At 53.5% G+C, this 18,908-nt stretch overlaps 2 protein-coding genes across 2 annotated transcripts; one reads left to right on the top strand and one right to left on the bottom strand.

Annotated features, from left to right (window-relative positions):
- Nucleotides 1-352: 352 nt before the first annotated feature.
- Nucleotides 353-7,254, bottom strand: ZBTB5 (zinc finger and BTB domain containing 5). The gene is made up of 2 exons (XM_064736572.1): nucleotides 7,120-7,254; nucleotides 353-4,646 (listed from the first exon to the last, which is right to left on the bottom strand). The coding sequence occupies exon 2, from the start codon at nucleotides 4,640-4,642 to the stop codon at nucleotides 2,618-2,620; it is 2,025 nt and encodes a 674-aa protein (XP_064592642.1). The 5' UTR covers nucleotides 4,643-4,646; nucleotides 7,120-7,254; the 3' UTR covers nucleotides 353-2,617.
- Nucleotides 7,255-7,375: 121 nt separating this feature from the next.
- POLR1E (RNA polymerase I subunit E) lies at nucleotides 7,376-16,978 on the top strand. Its single transcript, XM_064736402.1, has 12 exons — nucleotides 7,376-7,551; nucleotides 7,643-7,746; nucleotides 8,535-8,611; nucleotides 9,509-9,594; nucleotides 10,225-10,280; nucleotides 11,451-11,595; nucleotides 12,840-12,947; nucleotides 13,811-13,907; nucleotides 14,070-14,203; nucleotides 14,913-14,994; nucleotides 15,087-15,218; nucleotides 15,703-16,978. Exons 1-12 carry the CDS (start codon nucleotides 7,485-7,487, stop codon nucleotides 15,860-15,862), a joined length of 1,248 nt encoding a protein of 415 aa, XP_064592472.1. The 5' UTR covers nucleotides 7,376-7,484; the 3' UTR covers nucleotides 15,863-16,978.
- Nucleotides 16,979-18,908: the final 1,930 nt, after the last annotated feature.

Genomic DNA, 18,908 nt, shown 5'->3' with positions numbered 1-18,908 from the left:
TTTTAAGGGTTAATCCTCTGTTAACATGGGTCCTTTTTCGGGCTTATTTTGCCCAGGAAGTGGTACCTGGACATCCGTAACTCATTGTATTTGTTGTCTCACATTGTCCTAATTCAAATTGTCCAAATTATTATTACTCTAATTATATTACTATTTTTTATAACCATTTTATTACTATTAAACTTTTAAAATTTTATAAACAAGTGATTGGCATCTTTCACACTCCCATGAGGGATTCAGAGAGCAGCAGTGACCACGGGTCATGAATTTCAGAGGTGCTGTGTAAATACTATCTCATCAACAAAAGTATTACAGGAAACACAAAGTGAAAAAAAAAGCCTAGTTCTTGCAATGCAAAAGACTAGAAATGCAATGAAGATGAAACAGTGTTACTTAAAAAAGCAACAGAAGAAAATATTAAAGTACAAAATACTGCATTTTATTGATGTTTGGGAGAGCGTTTATGCAGCTCAGTGCTGTTAGTCCCCAGTACTGAAATTTAAAACAAAACACAGCATATCCCACTGCTTCAAAAAAGTGTTATTTTAATGCTTAAAAAAAAAAAATCAGAGATATGACCATTAAGTAAATCCTATAGCAAAATATTAACATTTTAAAGGAATTAACCGACCCATCTCCTATGTTTCTGCACTCTTCAGATGGCCAAGGTGCAAACAACACCTGCTGACAGGGCAGGTGCAGGGAATCCTCTGTCTCACCTGAGCAAAAGGACACGCAGAAAGGCTCTGCAAGCTTATTTTAAAACTCAACAATGCTGAGCACAGTGCGTGTGCGCCTTTGACAAGGAAGAAAGGAGACTGCAGGCAGCGTTAAGTGATGGTGGCACCAAAGAAGAGGAAATTAAAAAGAGATTTGCATGATTTATGTAGAAAAAGATAAACTTCTACTGCATGTGTACGGTGCGATTTCTAAAAAAATTGGATTTCCATTAGCTTTTTTTTAAAATGTAAGGGGGAAAGTACTTTTATGACACTGTCTGAAGTGGATTTGAGGAGGACGTTTCACAGAATGTGAGCCAGCCGTGCCCTGGCAGCCAGCAGGGCCAGCCACATCCTGGGGGCTGGGTCAGCAGCAGGGTCAGGGAGGGATTGTCCTGTCCTGTCCTGCTCTGGGGCCGTTTTGAGCACCATCACACCAAAGAAGCTGTTAGAGGCAGCCCAGACAGGCCAGAGGGCTGGCCAGGGCTCTGGAGAGGAAGCTGCACGAGGAGCAGCTGAGGGCACTTGGTTTGCTCAGCCTGGAGGAGAGCACGCTGAGGTCTGACCTCACCAGGGCCCTCATCATCCTCCTCAGGAGCAGCACAAGGGCAGGCACAGAGCTCCTCCCTCCCGTGACCAGGGACAGGACGTGAGAAAACGGCTGAGGGCGTAGCAGGGGAGGTCTAGGTTGGTTGTCAGGAAAGGTTTTGCACCCAGAGGGTGGTCTGGCACTGAACAAGATCCCCAGGGACAGGGTCACAACCCCAAAGCTGCCTGAGGCGAACAAGTGTCAGGCACAAATGGGATGGTTGGGGTATCCCCTGCAAGGCCAGGAGCTGCACACAGTGAGAGCTCCCTTCCAGCTGAGCATACTCTGTGATTCTGTGCAATATGGCAGAGGAGGACTCCTCCTGGCCCAGGAGCCATTTGCTCCAAGGACAGACCCACAGTCACTCAGGGCGCGGGGCAGGAAATTAAAGCCTGGAGATAAGAGCAAAAGACAACATGCCCACGCCCATAACGGGGACAGATGGGCTGTGGGCATCTGGGAACAGCGAGGTGCTGCCTTAGGTGGCCAAAAAAGCCATCACAAATTCCCTCTCCTTCAAAACAACAGACAAAGACAAGCTCCGCTCAAACTTCTGCGTATATAGAATTGTAACATAGGAGATACAAACTGGTTAAAATACTGCTAGGAATAGCACAAACAAGAGACAGTACTTCACTTACCACTTAATACTCGCTTCTACAAAAAAAAAAAAAAAAACAGCCAAATATCCAGATCTTGCTGTGTTAAGTTATATGTACACCTGGCGGTCCAAAAGTTACTTGTCTGGGATTTAATTTAAGCACCTTGATTACACAGTGTCCTTTACTACAAAACAGCCAAACATACATTCATAATCCTAGAACTATTGTCATAATTAGCGTATCTTAAAGCATTATGTCAGACAGGTGCAGCCTAAGCCGTTTCTCTCTTTTAAAGGTAAGGGCTCTGCACCACCATCCTCACGTAATGCAGCAACTCATGTTACAGTAATCATTTAAATGCTTTCACTGTTACAAAATGCTTTAGAGAGAAGGAAAAAAAAAAAAACCTAAAGAGAAAAGAAACGCGCACGTCAGTTTGTCAGACCGTGCTACGTCAGGAGACCCCCGTGCTGTCGCCCCTCTGCCCTGCAAAGGGGCTGGTGGCCGTGGGGGTCCCATGCCCATCCCCATCCCCGCCGCGGGGTCGCATCCCCATCCCGCCGCGCGGCTCCCGGCGGCGGCGGCACCCGCGAGGTAGGTACCGGATATCCCCAAAGGCAGAGCCGAGCCGTGCCGAGCCGTGCCGTGCCGAGCCGGGCGCGCCGCTCTGTGTGTGTCCCCGCCGGCTGCCAGCCAGGCTGCTCCGCTCACAGCAAGCTGCTGGGCAGGTTGCTGCTCTGCCACCTCAGGCAGGTGGTCTTAGAGTGTTTGTACAGGTGGCTGGACTGGCTGAAGCGCTTGCCGCACTTGAGGCAGGCGTAGGGCTTCTCCCCCGTGTGCACGCGGATGTGCTTCTTGCAGTCCGTCAGCGTCAGGAAGGTCTTGCAGCAGATCTTGCAGGCGTACTTGCGCGCGCCCTCCACCACCAGCACGTTGTGCTCCGACAGAGCCTTCTTGCACTTGGACAGCACGTCGGCCGAGGCGCGCGTCAGCTGCGGCGGGCCCGGCTGCGACAGGTGCCCGCCCTCGAAGGACGCGCCGCCGTTCAGCATCAGCTGCGAGCCCGACGAGCTCTCCTGCAGCTGCGAGCCCCGCACCGAGGTCACCACGGGCATCTTGGGGGCGATGCGCCGGTAGCCAGGAAAGCCGCCCGCCCCGCCTCGCACGGAGCCCATCATGGCCCGCGACAGCGAGTGCAGGCCCAGCCCCGAGCGGGGGAAATCCATGCCGAACTGCTCCGCTGCTCGGTAGCCGGAGGTCTGCACGCACGGCAGGCCCATCACATCCTGCATGGGCCTCACAAAGTGGGAGTCCGCCGGCTCGCTGAATGGGTTCTCCACGTGTGAGACGGCAGCGGCGGAGTGGCTGCCGGCGGGCCCCGACTCCGGGCTCATCAGGTACGGGGCGTCGCTGTCCATCCTGCAGTCGCTGGTGGTGTTGGGAATGTTGTCATCGCTGTTCTGGCCGGTGCCAAAGCCACCTCCCCTGCTTTTGTTCAAAAAATTCGAAATGCTGAAAGAGGACTTGTGCTCCAGGTTGTTGGACACCTCCATGATGTGGATGTCTCCCACCCTGTCGGTGCTGGACTGGGGGTCTGAGAAGCTGCGGTCGCTGCTCTCGGGACTCAGCTCGATCTTCTCTGCACTCACCACCCCTCCTTCCACCTCCACAGACTCGCTGCCCTCCGCCTGGGAGGTGACATCGCTCACCTCGTCCTGGGGCTCCGGGGAGCTCAGGGGCTCCGACTTCACCACCACCCTCATGTGCTCCTTCTCGTTCAGGCTGACCTCCGGGTTTTCGCAGGGGAAGTTGCTCTTCTCAGCAGCAGCCTCCTGCTCGAAGCTGGTTTCCACCTGTGTGGCCTGTGACGCCATGGACATCTGGGAGATGTTCCCCCCACCATTGTCTGACTGGCTGGGCACTTGGGCGTCCTCCTGAGCGCCGAAGGACTGGTCAAACATGATGGTGTTGTCCTCCTGGTTATCGGCCACGGCGTCGCCCTTGGCGTTCTCCACCATCTTGAGCGAGTCGGGCGAGAAGAAGTCCTCGCGGGAGTGCACGACGGGCTGCCCGCTCTCGGGGGCGCCGTCCGCGCCGGGCTCGTCCAGGGCGGGCCGCGCGCGCTGGCGGGCGCGCTCCTCGGAGGACTGCTTGCGCTTGTGCAGGCGGCGCATGGGGAAGGCGGCGCGCTGCTCCAGCCCGCCGCGCAGCGCCGCGCCCGCCGCGCCCGCCGGCTCCTCGGCGCCCTGCGCCGAGCCCAGCGCCGAGCTGACGATGCTGAGCCCCAGCTGCTGCAGCATGAAGGAGCGCTGCAGCCGCGCGCTCTGCTCCTGCGCGCGCTCGCTGGGCGGCGACAGCGGCAGCGTCCGCGTCGTCAGGTAGTGCTTGCAGGCCTTCACCACCGAGTTGAGGTGCAGGTGCGAGGCGGCCAGCAGCACGTCCATGACGTTGCTCTCGCCCAGCATCAGCGTGGAGGTGTACATCATGTCGATGAGCGCGGCGAAGGCCTCGGCCGTCACCACCTCGCTGTCCAGCTGGATCATGTTCATGCTCTGGTCGCCCTCGGCCACGGTGAAGAGCGCGCGGAAGTGCGTGCTGCAGGCGGCCAGCACCGAGCGGTGCGCCTTGAAGTGCCGGTTGCCCACCACGATGACGCAGTCGCACAGCTGCCCGTGCAGCCGCTGGTAGTTGAGCTGCTGGAAGACCTGCTCAAAGTGCCCCGGGAAATCCATGGTCCTGCAGAACACAAGAGGAGAGGCGGTGAGGGCTGAGCAGGGCGGCTGCATTGTAAATCAAAGGCGACTCCAGCAAAGGGGAAAGAGGATGATGCATCTGACTCCACCATCAGAAGGCCAAAGGATTGCTTTATTACACTGTACCACGTACATTGCATCTAAACTGAATCTGCCATGCACTCACTCCTGCTTACAACTGCACAGAACTGCCCTCACCTCTGATTCTCCCCTGACTGTCCCGTGACAGTCTGTCACAGACACCTTTTATGGAAAATCCTCTCCTCAGGATTTTTGCTGCTGAGAAGCTCAGAGGCTGCAGGAACAAAATGCAAACAATGGTTATCTGCTGCTGTGGAATGCAACAGGTGCAGCTGTGATTGGTCTCATGTGGTTGTTTCTAATTAATGGCCAATCACAGTCAGCTGGCTCGGACTCTGTCCAAGCCACAAGCCTTTGTTATCATTCCTTCTTTTTCTATTAGCTAACCTTCTGATGAAATCCTTTCTTCTATTCTTTTAGTACAGTTTTTATGTAATATATGTAATAAAATAATAAATCAAGCCTTCTGAAATATGGAGTCAGATCCTCTGGAGTCAGTCTCTTCCCTCTTCCTGGGACCCCTGTGAGCACCGTCACAACAGTCCAACACACACACAAACACACACTCGTCTTTGCCCTGACAGGCAAGGGACCCAAACATCCTCACCTTGGCTAAACCATCTCCATGTTGCATTCTACTTTAGCACAGCAAGCAGGATCCCTGGCAGTGCCCAAGGCCAGGCTGGACACTGGGGCTGGCAGCACCTGGGGCAGTGGGAGGTGTCCCTGCCATGGCAGAAGCTGGAACAAGACAAGGTGCCCTCCCAGGCCAAACTGCTGTATGATCCTGTGGCTGAGTCCTGGTCAGGCTGCAGTGAACCTGGCAACCAAGCCTCTTTCACTTACTTCACAGTCATTCTAGTCTCATCACCCTCTCAGCCATCCCAGAAAACAAACTACTCAAACTCTAATTAACTCTTAATAGTTTATAAAGACATCGGTCCTGTGTCACCCTGATTTTTTACGATTTTCTAAGCCTTCCTATGTTCACATTCTTGTAGTGAACTTTCTCACACACTTTCTGTAAATAACTTATTGTTTTGCATTCCTTTATGGAGGAGGAGAGAGTTGATGCACTGTTGGTTTGACCAGTGTCATTGGAGAGGTGGCACTGTCACCCTCCAATCCACTGCCACTTTTGGAAATCCGTAAATGTTGGAGTCAGGAAATAAAGTTCCCTTTTTTCCTTCACCTTGAGAACAGCGGTGTGTGCACTTGTCTTACTTTGTGTCCTATAGCAACAGTCTTGTAAGGCAAAGATTGAAGACTAAACCCCTTCTTAGAGTTACCCCCATCTCAGGAAGAAAGGACTCAAACCCTCCTCTCCAACTCCCAAAGCTGGCATTTTTGAACACAAAATGTGACAGCTGAGAGGCAAACAAACAGTAACAGGCCTGAGCGTGCCACCACCACAGTGGCACAGCAGCAAAGCCAGCAGTCTGGAGGACAAGGCAGAGCAGTGAGAGCCCAGGCTGTGCCACAGTGGGTGCCCTCACAGCCACGAGTAAAACCCTCGGTGTGATCACAGCTACAGCGTGCTGCCCCTCTGGCTCCCTGCTCACACCGGTGGGTGACCCTCCACGGGGCCACAGCACACACGGCAGCTCCTTCTCTAACTCTCATTAACAGAGTTAGTTAATGAGAATCTCAGTGGATTCATTTCAACACTACACGGTGGCCCTCGGCAATATGCCCACTGTTCCTCATGAGAAACAGACAAGTGTGTTTGTGAGATTTGCGTGCCCAAGGCACACACACACTCGAGTTCCTGTGCTTTACTTTCCAGCAGCAACGCCACAGCATCGACGGGCACAGGACCATAAAGCAGCCAAAAAAAGATCACACGGCCACAACCACAGTTTTGATGAGGGATCAAATGCAGGCCGGCTGATTCAGAAAGTCTACGCTCAGACGCGGAGGGTTTGCTGCTTTTCCCTTCCTGCTCGTTGCTGTGTTTGCTGCTCGCCCTGCCCGGGACATCCCAGGGATCCCCCCGAGTGTCCTTGGATGGACTCAGAACACGGGGAGCATCACCGGGTACCACCGGAACAGCGCGGGGAACACGGAGTAACGCAGAGCGTTTGAGAAGCGCGGCCGGTAACTGGCGGTGGATACCGGTGTCCGCTGCTGACGGTGCTCCTCCCCAGACTCTGCCTTGTTTTGCCCGGTTTATTCCCTTGAGCATCACCGGGACCAGCCACGGTGCGCGCCCCTGCCCGAGAGGCACCTGCACCCAGCGCGCCATCGGCTCCGGGCACCGGGAGACTCCGCTCTGCGCCACGCACGGGACATAAAGGGGAGACCGGAGAGCCCCGGTCCCGCCCGACGCCGGGGTCACCGGTGTCCGCCTGAGCGCCGCCCCCCGCCCCGCTCACCTGCGGTGTCCACGCGGGAAGGGCCGTGCGAGGCTCGGGTCAGGCTCGGGCTAGGCCTGGCTCGGGCCTGGGACTGGGCTCGGCCCCGGCCCCGCTCCCGCCGCTCCGGCCCCGCCCGCCCCGCCCCGCCGCGCCGACACAGCGCGTCACTTCCGGCCGCTGCCGGCTCGGGCCCTGCTCGCAGCCAATCCGCGGCCTCGTTACTGCTACGCCCTGGCACAGCCTCACCTGGCCCAATCGGACCTGAGTTTATTGCCACGACGGGAGGCGGCGGCGGAAGAGGCGGAGGAGTGGGGCCGGGACCGGGAGCGGCGTGGGAACCGCACCGCGCATCTCCGCATCCCCGGCGCACCCAGCGCCTCGCCATGGCCACCGCCACCGCCACCTGGCGCTACCGCGGGGACCCCGAGGGCGAGCGGCCGGCGGCGCTCGGTGAGTGGGAGCGGGCCGGGGGTGCGGGGCGGGTCAGGTCAGTCACGGGCCCCGCGGCCGGCCCCGGAGCTCACGGCTTCCTGTCCCGCAGTGCGGTTCGCCAACGGGAGGCTGGAGCGGCCCGAATCGCTGCAGTTCACCGCGTACCGGAACCGGGACTCGGCGCACCCGCGGAAGAGGCACCGCCGGATCCTGGTGAGGCCGCGGGGGCTGCGGGACACCGGGCACGGAGACTTTCGGATGCAGTGATAGTTGTACACAGCGAGGCCATAGCCGGATAACGGGCTAAAAGTGGCAAATGTCGTTAATTACCCCCGTGCGCTGCAGGCCCGGTGCAGACCGGGAGCGGGCCCGGCTCCAGCAGGGAGCTCCCGGCTGCGATCCCGCCGAGCAGCGCCTTCCCTCCCGTCGCGGCGGGAAGCTCCTGGCTGTGCGGGCGGGCAGGCCTGGCAGTGAGTGCCCACCCTGCATCCCTGGCACTGCCCACGGCCGGGCTGGACACCGGGGCTGGCAGCACCTGGGGCAGGGGAAGGTGTCCCTGCCATGGCTGGGGTGGCATAGAGAGGCTTTAAGGTCTCCTCCAACCCAAACCAGTGTGGGAGTGTGAGGATCTGTGCCGAGCTCTGCAGCAGATTTTGTTAAACAATCAGAGTTTGGCCCAGTGTGTTACATAGGGAATGTCCTGGGCTGGCTGAGGGACCCTGCAGGGGCAGCTGGCACAGCAGGGACACGCTGAGCCCTGGGGAGCTGCTGCCCAGCTCGTGGGGCACACCTGGCAATGGATCCCAGTGTGTTCTGCCCTCGCTGGGAAATCTCCCAAGGGCTCTTTGTTCAGCTCAGGTGCGTCCCAAGGGGGGCTCTCAGTGAGGAGGGGGCTGAGCCTGCAATCAGTAGGTGCTTTCTAGTGCTGCTTTCCCTCAGCCCTTCCCAAGGGTCTCTCCTGGTTTCCCTCAGCCCTTTCCTGGGTCTCTCTGCTTCCCCAGGTCTCGGAGACGGAGCGGCTCTGCTACGTGGGACACAACTTTGGCAGCCAGGTCATGAGGTGCAACTCCCTGTGCAGGTATGGGGCAGGGGGAGCAGCACGTGGCTGCTCATACACAGAGCTCCCTTCTCTTTTTCCTTTTTTTCCCTTTCCGTTTCTCCCTTTGCCTTCCCTGTCTCAGGGCTCCCTCCCTGGGCTCAGGGATTGGGGCAGGAGTCCCTGGGTGTTGGTGCACACCTGGCGGGAGCTGTGCTGCGTAAATCAGGCTGGGTTGAAGCCCTCCTGTGAGGCCTGGGGTGAGGGTGCAGGAGGGAGCTGGGATGGAGGAGCTGCCTCCATCAGCAGCTGGAGGGTCAGTGCTGTGGGGCCCTTCCAGGTGAGAGGTTCTGCACAAGGACCTGGCTTCCCTCCTGCAGAGCCTCTCAGAAATGCCCTCACCAGCCTCAGTTCTGCCTGAGCGCTGATCCAGCAGAGGTGCATCCTCAGTGGAGCAGTGTCAGTGTGAGATGCTGAAAAAGGAGCACCAAGGGTTTGTTCCTGCTTGGGCTTGCAGAGATAAATGCAGTTTAACAAATGTGTGGGGTGCAGCTGTGAGTTCAGGGCTGTTTGTGGGCAGATTTGAGTGCTCCTGCCTCTGAACAATGGTGAACAGGTGATTCTGAGGGCTGAAGTGCTGCTTACCTGCATCTCTGTTGATCCTGAGCTCCGAGAGGAAATTTAAAATTTGCCATCAAGTCCTGGCATACTGAAGATAGCAGAACTCTGGTACCTACACTTCACCCAATTCAGTTGTTTCAAGAGTTCTGCATTTACTGAGAGTATCAAGTCTTTCTGTTTTTATATGTCCACGTGCCTTGGAGATTTATTTACAGTGCTGCATGTGAAGGCAGGAGAGCTGGGGTGTGGGAAGACTTTGTAATTTAAATCATTTCCACTGCTCTGCCTCTCACTCACCACTGCCCCCCTTCTCCCCAGGTACTTTGTTGGAGTGCTGGACAAGAGCTCTGGGCAGATGGATGTCTACAATGCTGAAATGTTCAACATGCAGCCCCTGCTCTCAGGTGAGTGTGCTGGCAGTCACAGCTGCTGGGCTGCTCTGTCCTTCCCCTCCCTGCCTCATTCCTTGGTGTGCCAGGAGAGGGGAGCACGGGCTGGGGTGGGAGTCACTCACAGAGTGTCACTGCTCAAGTGCAGCCTTTTCTGGGTGTGTTCTGCTGAGGGGAGGCCTGGCACTCATCAGGAATTGGTTCCCTGAATAACAAAAAAAAAAAAAACCAAACCCAGAACAAAATCCCCCCCCCCAAAAAAAAAAAAAACAAAACAAAAAAAAACCCCGAAACAAACAAAAAAAAAAAAAAAAAAAAAACCCCAAACAAAAGTAATTAAAAAAAAAAAAACCCAGCCAGGTTTTATCCAGCAGGACTGTTTTTTGCCATTGAACCCAGGATAAGAACCCAAAAGATCACATCTTTTGGTAGCTGGTTTTTACCCTGTGCAGCAGGATGTGCGTTTGGCCACAGTCCGTGTGTTGCACCCATGGGGTTTGTAGAAAAGGCCTTTTTTATTCCAGATTTTCATGTTTGGCGTGCCCTTTAAGCAGCCAGGTGACACGGAGGAGGCTGTGCCAGTCTGTCAGTGACAGGGCTGAAGGCACTCCCTGCCCAGGCACTGTGGCTCTTGCTGTTTTGCAGATAACGTGATGCCTGACGACACCAAGGACTACCAGACCAAATCCTACAGGGAGAAGGTAAAGCTGGGAGCTGTGCCCTGTTGTGCTCTGGCTGACAGGGGCAGGTGCTGGCCGTGGGGCTGGCAGGGCAAACCTCTGCAGGCCCAGCGTTCCCCCCATGCCCACGAGGCAGCACAGGCATGGCCTTGGGGTGGTTTTTGGGGCCCGTGGCAGGCAGGAATGATGAATCTGACTCCATGTTCTTAGAAGGCTGATGTAGTATGATATGATATTGATTTTATATTGTATTAAATTGATGTGATATGATACTGATATGATATTGTATTATATTGATATAATATTGATGATATATTGATATGATATAATATTATATCATTATTATATTATTATATATTATTATATTTTATTATATCTTATATTTGTACTGTATCATATTGTTGTATTTATATTATATAATATAATGTAATATAAATATTATATGGTATTGCATGATATATTGATACGATATTATATGATACGCTATTATTATATTATATTATTGTTATATTATTATGTTATTATATTATATTATATTATATTATATTATATTATATTATATTATATTATATTATATTATATTATATTATATTATATTATATTATATTATATTATATTATATTATATTATATTATATTATATTATATTATATGGTATTGTATGATACTGATATGATATTGATTTGATATTATATGATATGATACTAAAGACTACAGAGAGGACACTTACAGAAGGCTTAACAAGGTAATAATGTAAAACTCATGATTCTCCAGAGTCCAACACAGCTGGACTGTGATTGGTCATTAAGTTAAAACAACTCAGCAGAATCCAGTGAAATCACCTGTGGGTAAACAATCTCCAAACACATTCCAAAGCAGCAAACACAGGAGAAGCAATCAGATAATATTGTTTTCATTTCTCTCTGAGGCTTCTCAGCTTCCCAGGCGATAAATCCCGGTGAAGGGATTTTTCAGGCAATGTGACAGTGACACTGCCTGGCTCAGGAGTGTTTCCCTGATTCCCCTGGGTTCCTGGTTGTCCTGGTTACTTTGGGCTGCCCTCGCAGACAGCGCAGGCTTTGCCTCATGAGGAGTGTGAAGCTCTCCTGGAGGCCGTGTCTGCGCGAGGAGCAGGGGGTTGGTGTTCCCCGGGCTGCTCAGGGTGCTGCAGCGTGTGCTGTGCCCCGTGCAGATGGATCTGTGCATCGAGGCCTTTGGCACCAGCAAGCAGAAGCGAGCCCTGAGCTCGCGCCGCATGAACGCCGTGGGCAGCGACATCGTGAGCACGGCTGTCACCAAGGCGGCTGCCAACGTCATCGATGCCAAGGGAGTGACAGGTGAGGGGGCTGTGCCTCGGGCTGGGAGCACGACAGCCTGAAGTGCCTTTTGCTGTCTGTCCATGCCAAGTGCGGCTGGAAGAAGAGGGCTTTTCTGTAAGTGATGAGGAAGTAGCTGGTCAGCAGCTGGGATGGGTACATGGGAGAGGAACTGCTGCTTTCTGGTCCTGCTGGGCTTGGTGTTGGAGTTAGCTGAGTGAGGGAAGGTCCCTGTGACATCGGTGTCCCTCCTGCCTGCTTTGGAAGCTCCTGTGGGTTGGCTTCACTGGCATAAAGGCAGTGCCTTTAGCTGGTCTGAGCTCTGTGGCATGGCTGTTGAAAAGGCACCTTCTTACCCAAAACAGTGGTGCAGCCTTGGGACCCCATCATAGCACAGCGTGGTGTCACTGTCCCTGGGGGCTTCCAGGCTGTGGCAGGAGGGGGCACCTGGGCAACAGGGCACACAAGACCCCTCCAGAGCAGTTCTGGGACCCTGGGAGTGTCACTGGCAGGAACAGGAGAGATGTCTGTTGGCTGGTAGACCCCACCACCTTTCATCCCTTTTGTTCCAGGGTGGATATTGACTGTGCTCTCAGAGCTGCTCTGTGCCAAGTGGGTGTGCACAGAACACAGGTGCCAGAACTGTGCTCTGCCGCATCTTTGTGCCATCCGTGCCTAGATGTTTCTCTAGTCTGGAGTGGCCTTTCTAAATTTTTATGACCAGAAGGTGTGACCGTGTTCAAAGGGGTCTTAGCATGAGGGAAGACGCAAGGATCTGACTCCATGTTTCAGAAGGCTGATTTATTATTTTATTATATATATTACATTAGAGCTATACTAAAAGATTAGAAGAAAGGATTTTCTAAGAAGGCTAGCTAAGAATAGAAAGGAATGATAACAAAGGCTTGTGGCTCGGACAGAGAATCCAAACCAGCTGACTGTGATTGGCCATTAATTAGAAACAAGTAACATGAGCCAATCCCAGATGCACCTGTTGCATTCACAGCAGCAGATAATCAGTGTTTACATTTTGTTCCTGAGGCTTCTCAGCAGGAAAAATCCTAAGGAAGGATTTTCCATAAAAGATGTCTGTGACAAGAATGTTCTTGAGAGAAGTTGTAAATGTCTAAAACTCCAGCTGTGACCGAAGTAGTGTTGACCCATTTGAGTGAACTTGCTCCTAACGGAAGGGTTTGGGTTGTGCTGCTGCTCTCTGCATTTTGGTTATCACGACCCAAGTGCTCCTGTGCCGGTTCCCTCCCCAGGGCTGATGCAGGACATGGCCCAGGACGATGTGCAGAACATCTCTGCCTTCCTCCCGCCGTGCCACGAGGACGCCCAGCGGCCAGAGCACGTGTACAGGTTTGAGGACAGTATCTTTTCTGTGCACTGGGGCTTCAGTCCCCACGGAGCTGTGCTGGGGGCCAGCTGAGCCCTTGCCCCTCACAGGCCAGGAGCTGGGACTGACGTGATGCTGCCCTGGGGTTTTGGGGCTGCAGGTGCCATGTCCTGTCTGTTCCTGTGCAGAGCAGGATGCCCTGCTTCACCTGGGAGCATTCCTGCCCATTCCTGTGCAGAGCAGGATGTTCTGCCTCTGCTGGGAGCATTCCTGCCCTGTTCCTGTGCAGAGCAGGATGTTCTGCCTCTGCTGGGAGCATTCCTGTCTGTTCCTGTGCAGAGCAGTGTGACCGTGTTCACAGGGGTCTTAGGATGAGGGGAGAGATGAGGATCTGACCCCATGTTTCAGAAGGCTGATTTATTATTTTATGGTATATATTACATTAAAATATACTAAAAGAATAGAAGAACAGGTTTCATCAGAAGGCTGGCTAAGAATAGAATAGGAAGGAATGATAAGAAAGGCTTGTGGCTTGGACTCTCTGTCCAAGCCAGCTCACTGTGATTGGCCATTAATTAGAAACACCAATCCCAGATGCACCTGTTGCATTCCACAGCAGCAGATAATCACTATTTACATTTTGTTCCTGAGGCCTCTTATCTTCTCAGGAGGAAAAATCCTAAGGAAAGGGTTTTTCATAAAAGATGTCTGCGACAGAGCAGGATGCTCTCCCTCTGCTGGGAGCATTCCACGGGGAGTGTTGGTGGGCTGTGCTTGTGCCACAGCCCGTCGGAGGCTCCATCCCCTTGCCCTGCCCATCTCCTGAGTCGAGTGTGGCAGAGCTGCCCTGCTGGGAGGGCGAGGCCAGGCCTGTTGTTGTCCTTAAGCTCCTGCCAGTCCTGTCTCCTGCCGAGTACGAGGCGCTGCGGGTGCCTGCAGCCGCCCTGGCCAGCATCACTGCAGAGGAGATGGCCAAGAGGGCAGAGGAGAGAAGGTAAGGGCACTGCAGGGGCTGAGGGGCACTGGGGCTGCTGCTGCCCGTGCCACAGCTCGGGGCAGAGGGAGGGCAGAGCAGCCCCTGCCTCGGGGAATGCGGGGGACACCTGTGTGCGCAGCAGCAGCAGCGGCAGCTGAACTCCCCCTCTCTTTCCTGCAGCCTCTGCTCCTTTGTTTTGGAGGAGCTGAAGTTCCTGCCCACTGATGAGAAGAGCAGGGACCACAAAGCCAGATGCCTGTGGTTCCTGGACACCCTCATCAAGTTCAGCCAGCAGAAAGTGATCAAGAAGAAGCGTAAGAGAGTTTTCAGCTCATAAACAGATGCGTGTGGGAGTGTCTTCATCATCCTTTGCCTACCAGCTGAGTGTGGGGATCATGCCCCTGCCATGCTCAGGGTCCTGCTTTTGAAGGAACACCACACAAAACATCTTGGCCGAGATTTTCCAGACTTGCCATCCTCTTTAGAACTTGTGTGTCTGTCTTTGTCAGTCCTTGGCCAGGCTGAGGGAGGAGGAACTGGCAAACCTGGCTTTAAATTTACTGTGTTGCCATGACACAGCAGTCACCCATAGGACTTGTCTAAAGGGAAGGTGGGAATGACTAAACTTGGTGATAGCAGGGACTTGTTAGGGTGATCTCAGCTTTAACAGTGTTTGTGGCAAAAGAAATAATGCATAAGTGTGTGTGCATTTTAGATTGTATGCAATGGAACTGGGAGGCTGCTTTTAGTAAGAAAATAAAAGCTGTTGGGATTCTCTCAGGCCTGAAGAATTAAGAGACCTAGAAGTGAAGCACTGAGGTTTGTTTTAGGTTTATTGTGTTCCTGGGAAGAAATTCCTGGAATTATCCCCTAAGTGCTGGGATTGCTGGGGCTGGGCTCAGTGATCCCAGTGGGTCACACACGTTCTGCTGTTCCATGCTAAGTGTCAGGATGATGCATGTGCTGCTGTGCAAAGCAGGCTGTGTGCTCCTCATTGCTCTGCACTGCCCCTTTCTGCCTTAGATCCAATGGGTCCCGAATGCCCACACATCATCAGCAAGAAACTCATGAAGAATTTCACCTCGCTGACCTACAACAATGGCAGGTGAGGGATGCTGTGTGGTGCTCCTGGCACAGGCATAGCTCAGCTTGAGGGGCCACAGACACATCTCACGAGTTCTGCCTCTTGCCACACAGCATCCAGAATTTAATCTCTGCCTCCATGAAGGCCAAAATCACCGCCTATGCCATTGCCTTGGCTCTGCACATTAACAACTTCCAGACAGATCTCACCGTCCTGCAGAATGACCTGAAGCTCTCAGAGAGCAGGTGAGTCTCCTGTTCCTCCACACCTGCCAGGACCCTGGGATAGCTCTGGAGTGGCTCTGGACCTGGGCAGGGCAAGGACAGGCAGTAGTCTGTGGGTGCAGGACCTGCATTTCCCTGGCAGCTGCAGCTCTGCTCCAGCTGTGCTGCTCTCCCTGGCCCTGCAGAGTGCATTGGATCAGGCTTTCTGGCCAAAACTTCACTTGTTGCTGGCTCTTACCAAAGCCCTTGGGCACTGCTTGGTTTTCAAGCTTCCTCATCGGTTTTGATTGCACCACTTATTTTGCCCACAGTTATACTCTATTCTTTGACCAGAAGTGGTGGATTTAGTGGGTTTAAGAGCAATCTGCTATTGGTTTCTATCCGTTTTGCCTTTTTCTTTCTGGGACTAAGCTTTTCCAGGAGTCCACGTCTGTGCACAGAGACACCTCGGGGCCCTCCGAGGGGTCAGCCACAGGGCATTTCTGGCATTTCTCCTGCTTTCCAGGATCCTGGACATCGCCAAGGCGCTGCGGCTCAAGGTGTCCAAGGCCAAGGGGGTGCCAGGGCTGGAGAATGACCAGAGCCACAAGCTGGGCACCCTGTCCCTGCCCCTGCCCACGCAGAAGGCACCAGAGGGACAGCGCAAGCGCAAGAAAATGAGCTGAGCAGCCCCAGAAGCTCTGGGGGCACACAGCCCTTCCCTCACAAGGTCATGGGGATGCCTTCATCTGCTGGGTTTGGGTCCAGCATCAGCCCTCACCCAGCTGGAACCCAGGCTGAGGGTTTCACCTCTGTAAAATGCTGCTTTTTTTTTCTATTTATATAGAAAAAGCTATAATAAAACCTTTTTTTTTCTAGTTTGTCTGGGCAGGTGTGAAATGGAGGTTGAGCTGGAGCACAGGGAACAGTTTGAGGTGGCAGGTTCTGGTTCATGGCCCCTCCCAGGTTCAGGGTCAGAAGGAGGGAGACAAAGAGTGTGACTTACATACACCTTTTTGTTTCTCTGGAGAACTGCAAAGATATTCAGTTTCTGTCACTTTTCCTATCCTGGCTGTTCTCCTGGGCAGGGAGAGGTCTGTGATTTGGAGCTGGTATCACCTTCATGGAGAGCAGTGAAAATGGGCCCAGAGCTGTGGCTTCCCAGCCGTCAGGGAGATCCTTTAGAGTGGTTCCAGAGTTGTCACTGCTGGTGATGTCTCTGTGTCCAGCCCCTCTCCCTGCCCAGCTGTGTCCAGGTGCCTTTGGAGTGCCTCTGGTTACAGGAGCTCCACAAATCCACAGTGAAGCAGTTCCCCAGCATTCAGAGGGCGCCTCCTTTGTCTCTGTGTGCTCGGGGCCTCTGGCCTGTCCCTGGGCACCTTCCCTGCAGCTGCCCTTCTCCTCTGAGGGGAATGTGGGAACAGCTAGACCTGGTGATAGTAGGCCCTTGTTAGTGTGCTCTCAGCTTTAACAGTGTTTTGTGGCAAAAGAAATGCATAGGTCAGTGTAGCAGGCTCGATGGAATTGGCTAGGGCTCTGTGGAAGGCTGAGACTTAACAGTAGGAATTTTTGAGTCAGGATGAAATATCAAAATAAGCTCCTGTCTGCCGCCTCTCGGACCCCAGCTTATCTCTGTAACCCCATAGGTCACTTTTCCCCTAACCCCTACTATTGGACAAGTTTGGATCCCCTTACACCCTACAAAAATGGGCTGTTTTAGCCCATTCGGGAGAAGAAGAGCCGTCACAGACCCTTCAATAAAACCAGCACTGTGAAACCACCAGCACTATTCCTTCTTCTCCTCTCTCATCTGCTTTTCCCTCCAGCCCACAGGTGCCTTAGCAAGCAGGAGCTGAGATCCTAAGAGAGCTGATAATCACTAAAGAGCTGAAATCCACCAAGCTTGTTAAGGCAGCCATGGCTACGAGGGGCCTGGGCATTGGGGCACTATTTTTCATAATAGATGTCTGTGACAGAGTTAATATAAAAGGGATGTTTTATTTGGAAGCATTCACGGGCAGTTGTGGAAAGATGTCCACAAAAGCCCACTCACACAGGAGGAGTACAGTTTGTCTAAGTTTAGCAAATCAGCATAATTGACAATAAAGCACCAATTAGGAGGACAAGTGGTGATGCAACTCCCCACCCCAGGTCCAGCCCCTTCTCTGGAGCCCTCCCTTGGTGCTGGTGCACTTTGTCCATGACATTATCTCCAAGAGCTGCTCTCAACCTGGGAGCCAGGAAAGAGCCAAGAAAGCACGGGGGCTCTGTACCCCTGGGGCTTGGAGCTCTGGAATCTTTCTCTTTGTTTACAGAAAGACTATGGAAAATTACTGGGGAAACTGGTCACTAATACAAGAGGCTAGAGAGCTACAAATATATGTGTAAAGAATACAGAGAACATAGAAAAAAAGACAAAATCCAAATAGCATCACTATGTGTGCGATCTCCAGCTGCTCACAGTGACCCCGAGATGTGTCACAAAGTCTCTGTTCCAGCCCGGTGCTCAAAGAAGCAGTCAGAGCTCTTCATTTCTCAGTCTCAAGGTTGTTTATTGTTCCTTATCTGTAAAATTCTTTCTCCTGCCCAGGTCTGTCCAGCAGGACAGTCAGTGGCACTCTGCCTGCCCCAGGGCAGTGTTATCTTTTTATACTGAAAACTACCATAGTAGATTTCATAGATTTTGGGGTTTTTAGAATGGGGGTTCAGGGGGCAAGATGGAGGAATCTGGGCATGTCCAGCCTTTCTCCTTCTTCTTCTTGGCCTCCATCTTCTGGGTGATGGTGGCACTTTTGGACTGGTTTAGAGTAGAAGCTCAGTGTCTAACACAGGTGATGGGTGTTGGGAAGTAACTGTAAATATTGTACACGTAGTTTTTAGTATAAAAAGATAACACTGCCCTGGGGCAGGCAGAGTGCCTCTGACTGTCCTGCTGGAGGGACCTGGGCAGGGCAGGAGAAAGAATTTTAAAGGTAAGGAGCAATAAACAACTTTGAGACCGAGAAATGAAGAGCTCTGACTGCTTCTTTGAGCAGTGGGCTGGGAACAAAACTTTCTAACATATCTCGGGGTCATTAAGAGAATCTTCACAGCTGAACCCATAAACACCAAGGGACATGTGCTGCACCACAGCACTGGCTGTTTGTCTGTGTACAAGATCCCTGCAAGGAGAGCAATGGGTATTAACGAATGAGACTTAAAAGCAACATAATTGGACAATACTTCTTCTCCTTGGGCAAGGACCCGTTCTGTACCCAGCAGGAGAGGGAGCTGCGCGGCCAAGGGCAGCGGTACACACCGCAATGAATGCGGGCTGTACAGTCTGTTACCGAACCGGTAACACCAACTCGGCTCCGCGCCAGCACAGACACCCCCCGGCGCTGCCCGTCCGCACGGACCCAGCTCTCCGGAACCGGTTAGGGCCCGCCGGGGAGCACCTGGGGCCGCACAAGGGGCACGGAGCCCGGCCCGACCCCGTGCGGAGCCGGCCGGGTCGGGATTGGGGGAGCTCCGGAAGGGCAAAGACTGATCGTGCCGAGCGGAGCTCTCCCGGTCCCGTATAGAGCTCTCCGGGAGCTCAGCCCCGCCAACCCCGTGCGGAACGGAGCTCTCCCGACCCGGAGCGCCCCCCACCCTCCCTCAGCTCCCTCAGCTCCCTCAGCTCCCTCAGCTCCCTCAGCTCCCTCAGGCTGTTCCCGCCCGCCTCCGCCCCGCCCTCGGGGGCGTGGCTAC

This window comes from Zonotrichia leucophrys, chromosome Z (assembly GCF_028769735.1).
Source record: "Zonotrichia leucophrys gambelii isolate GWCS_2022_RI chromosome Z, RI_Zleu_2.0, whole genome shotgun sequence".
Classification (NCBI taxonomy): domain Eukaryota; kingdom Metazoa; phylum Chordata; class Aves; order Passeriformes; family Passerellidae; genus Zonotrichia; species Zonotrichia leucophrys.
Note: the sequence above shows the minus strand (reverse complement) of the source record. Positions and strands in the feature narration are given on the sequence as shown.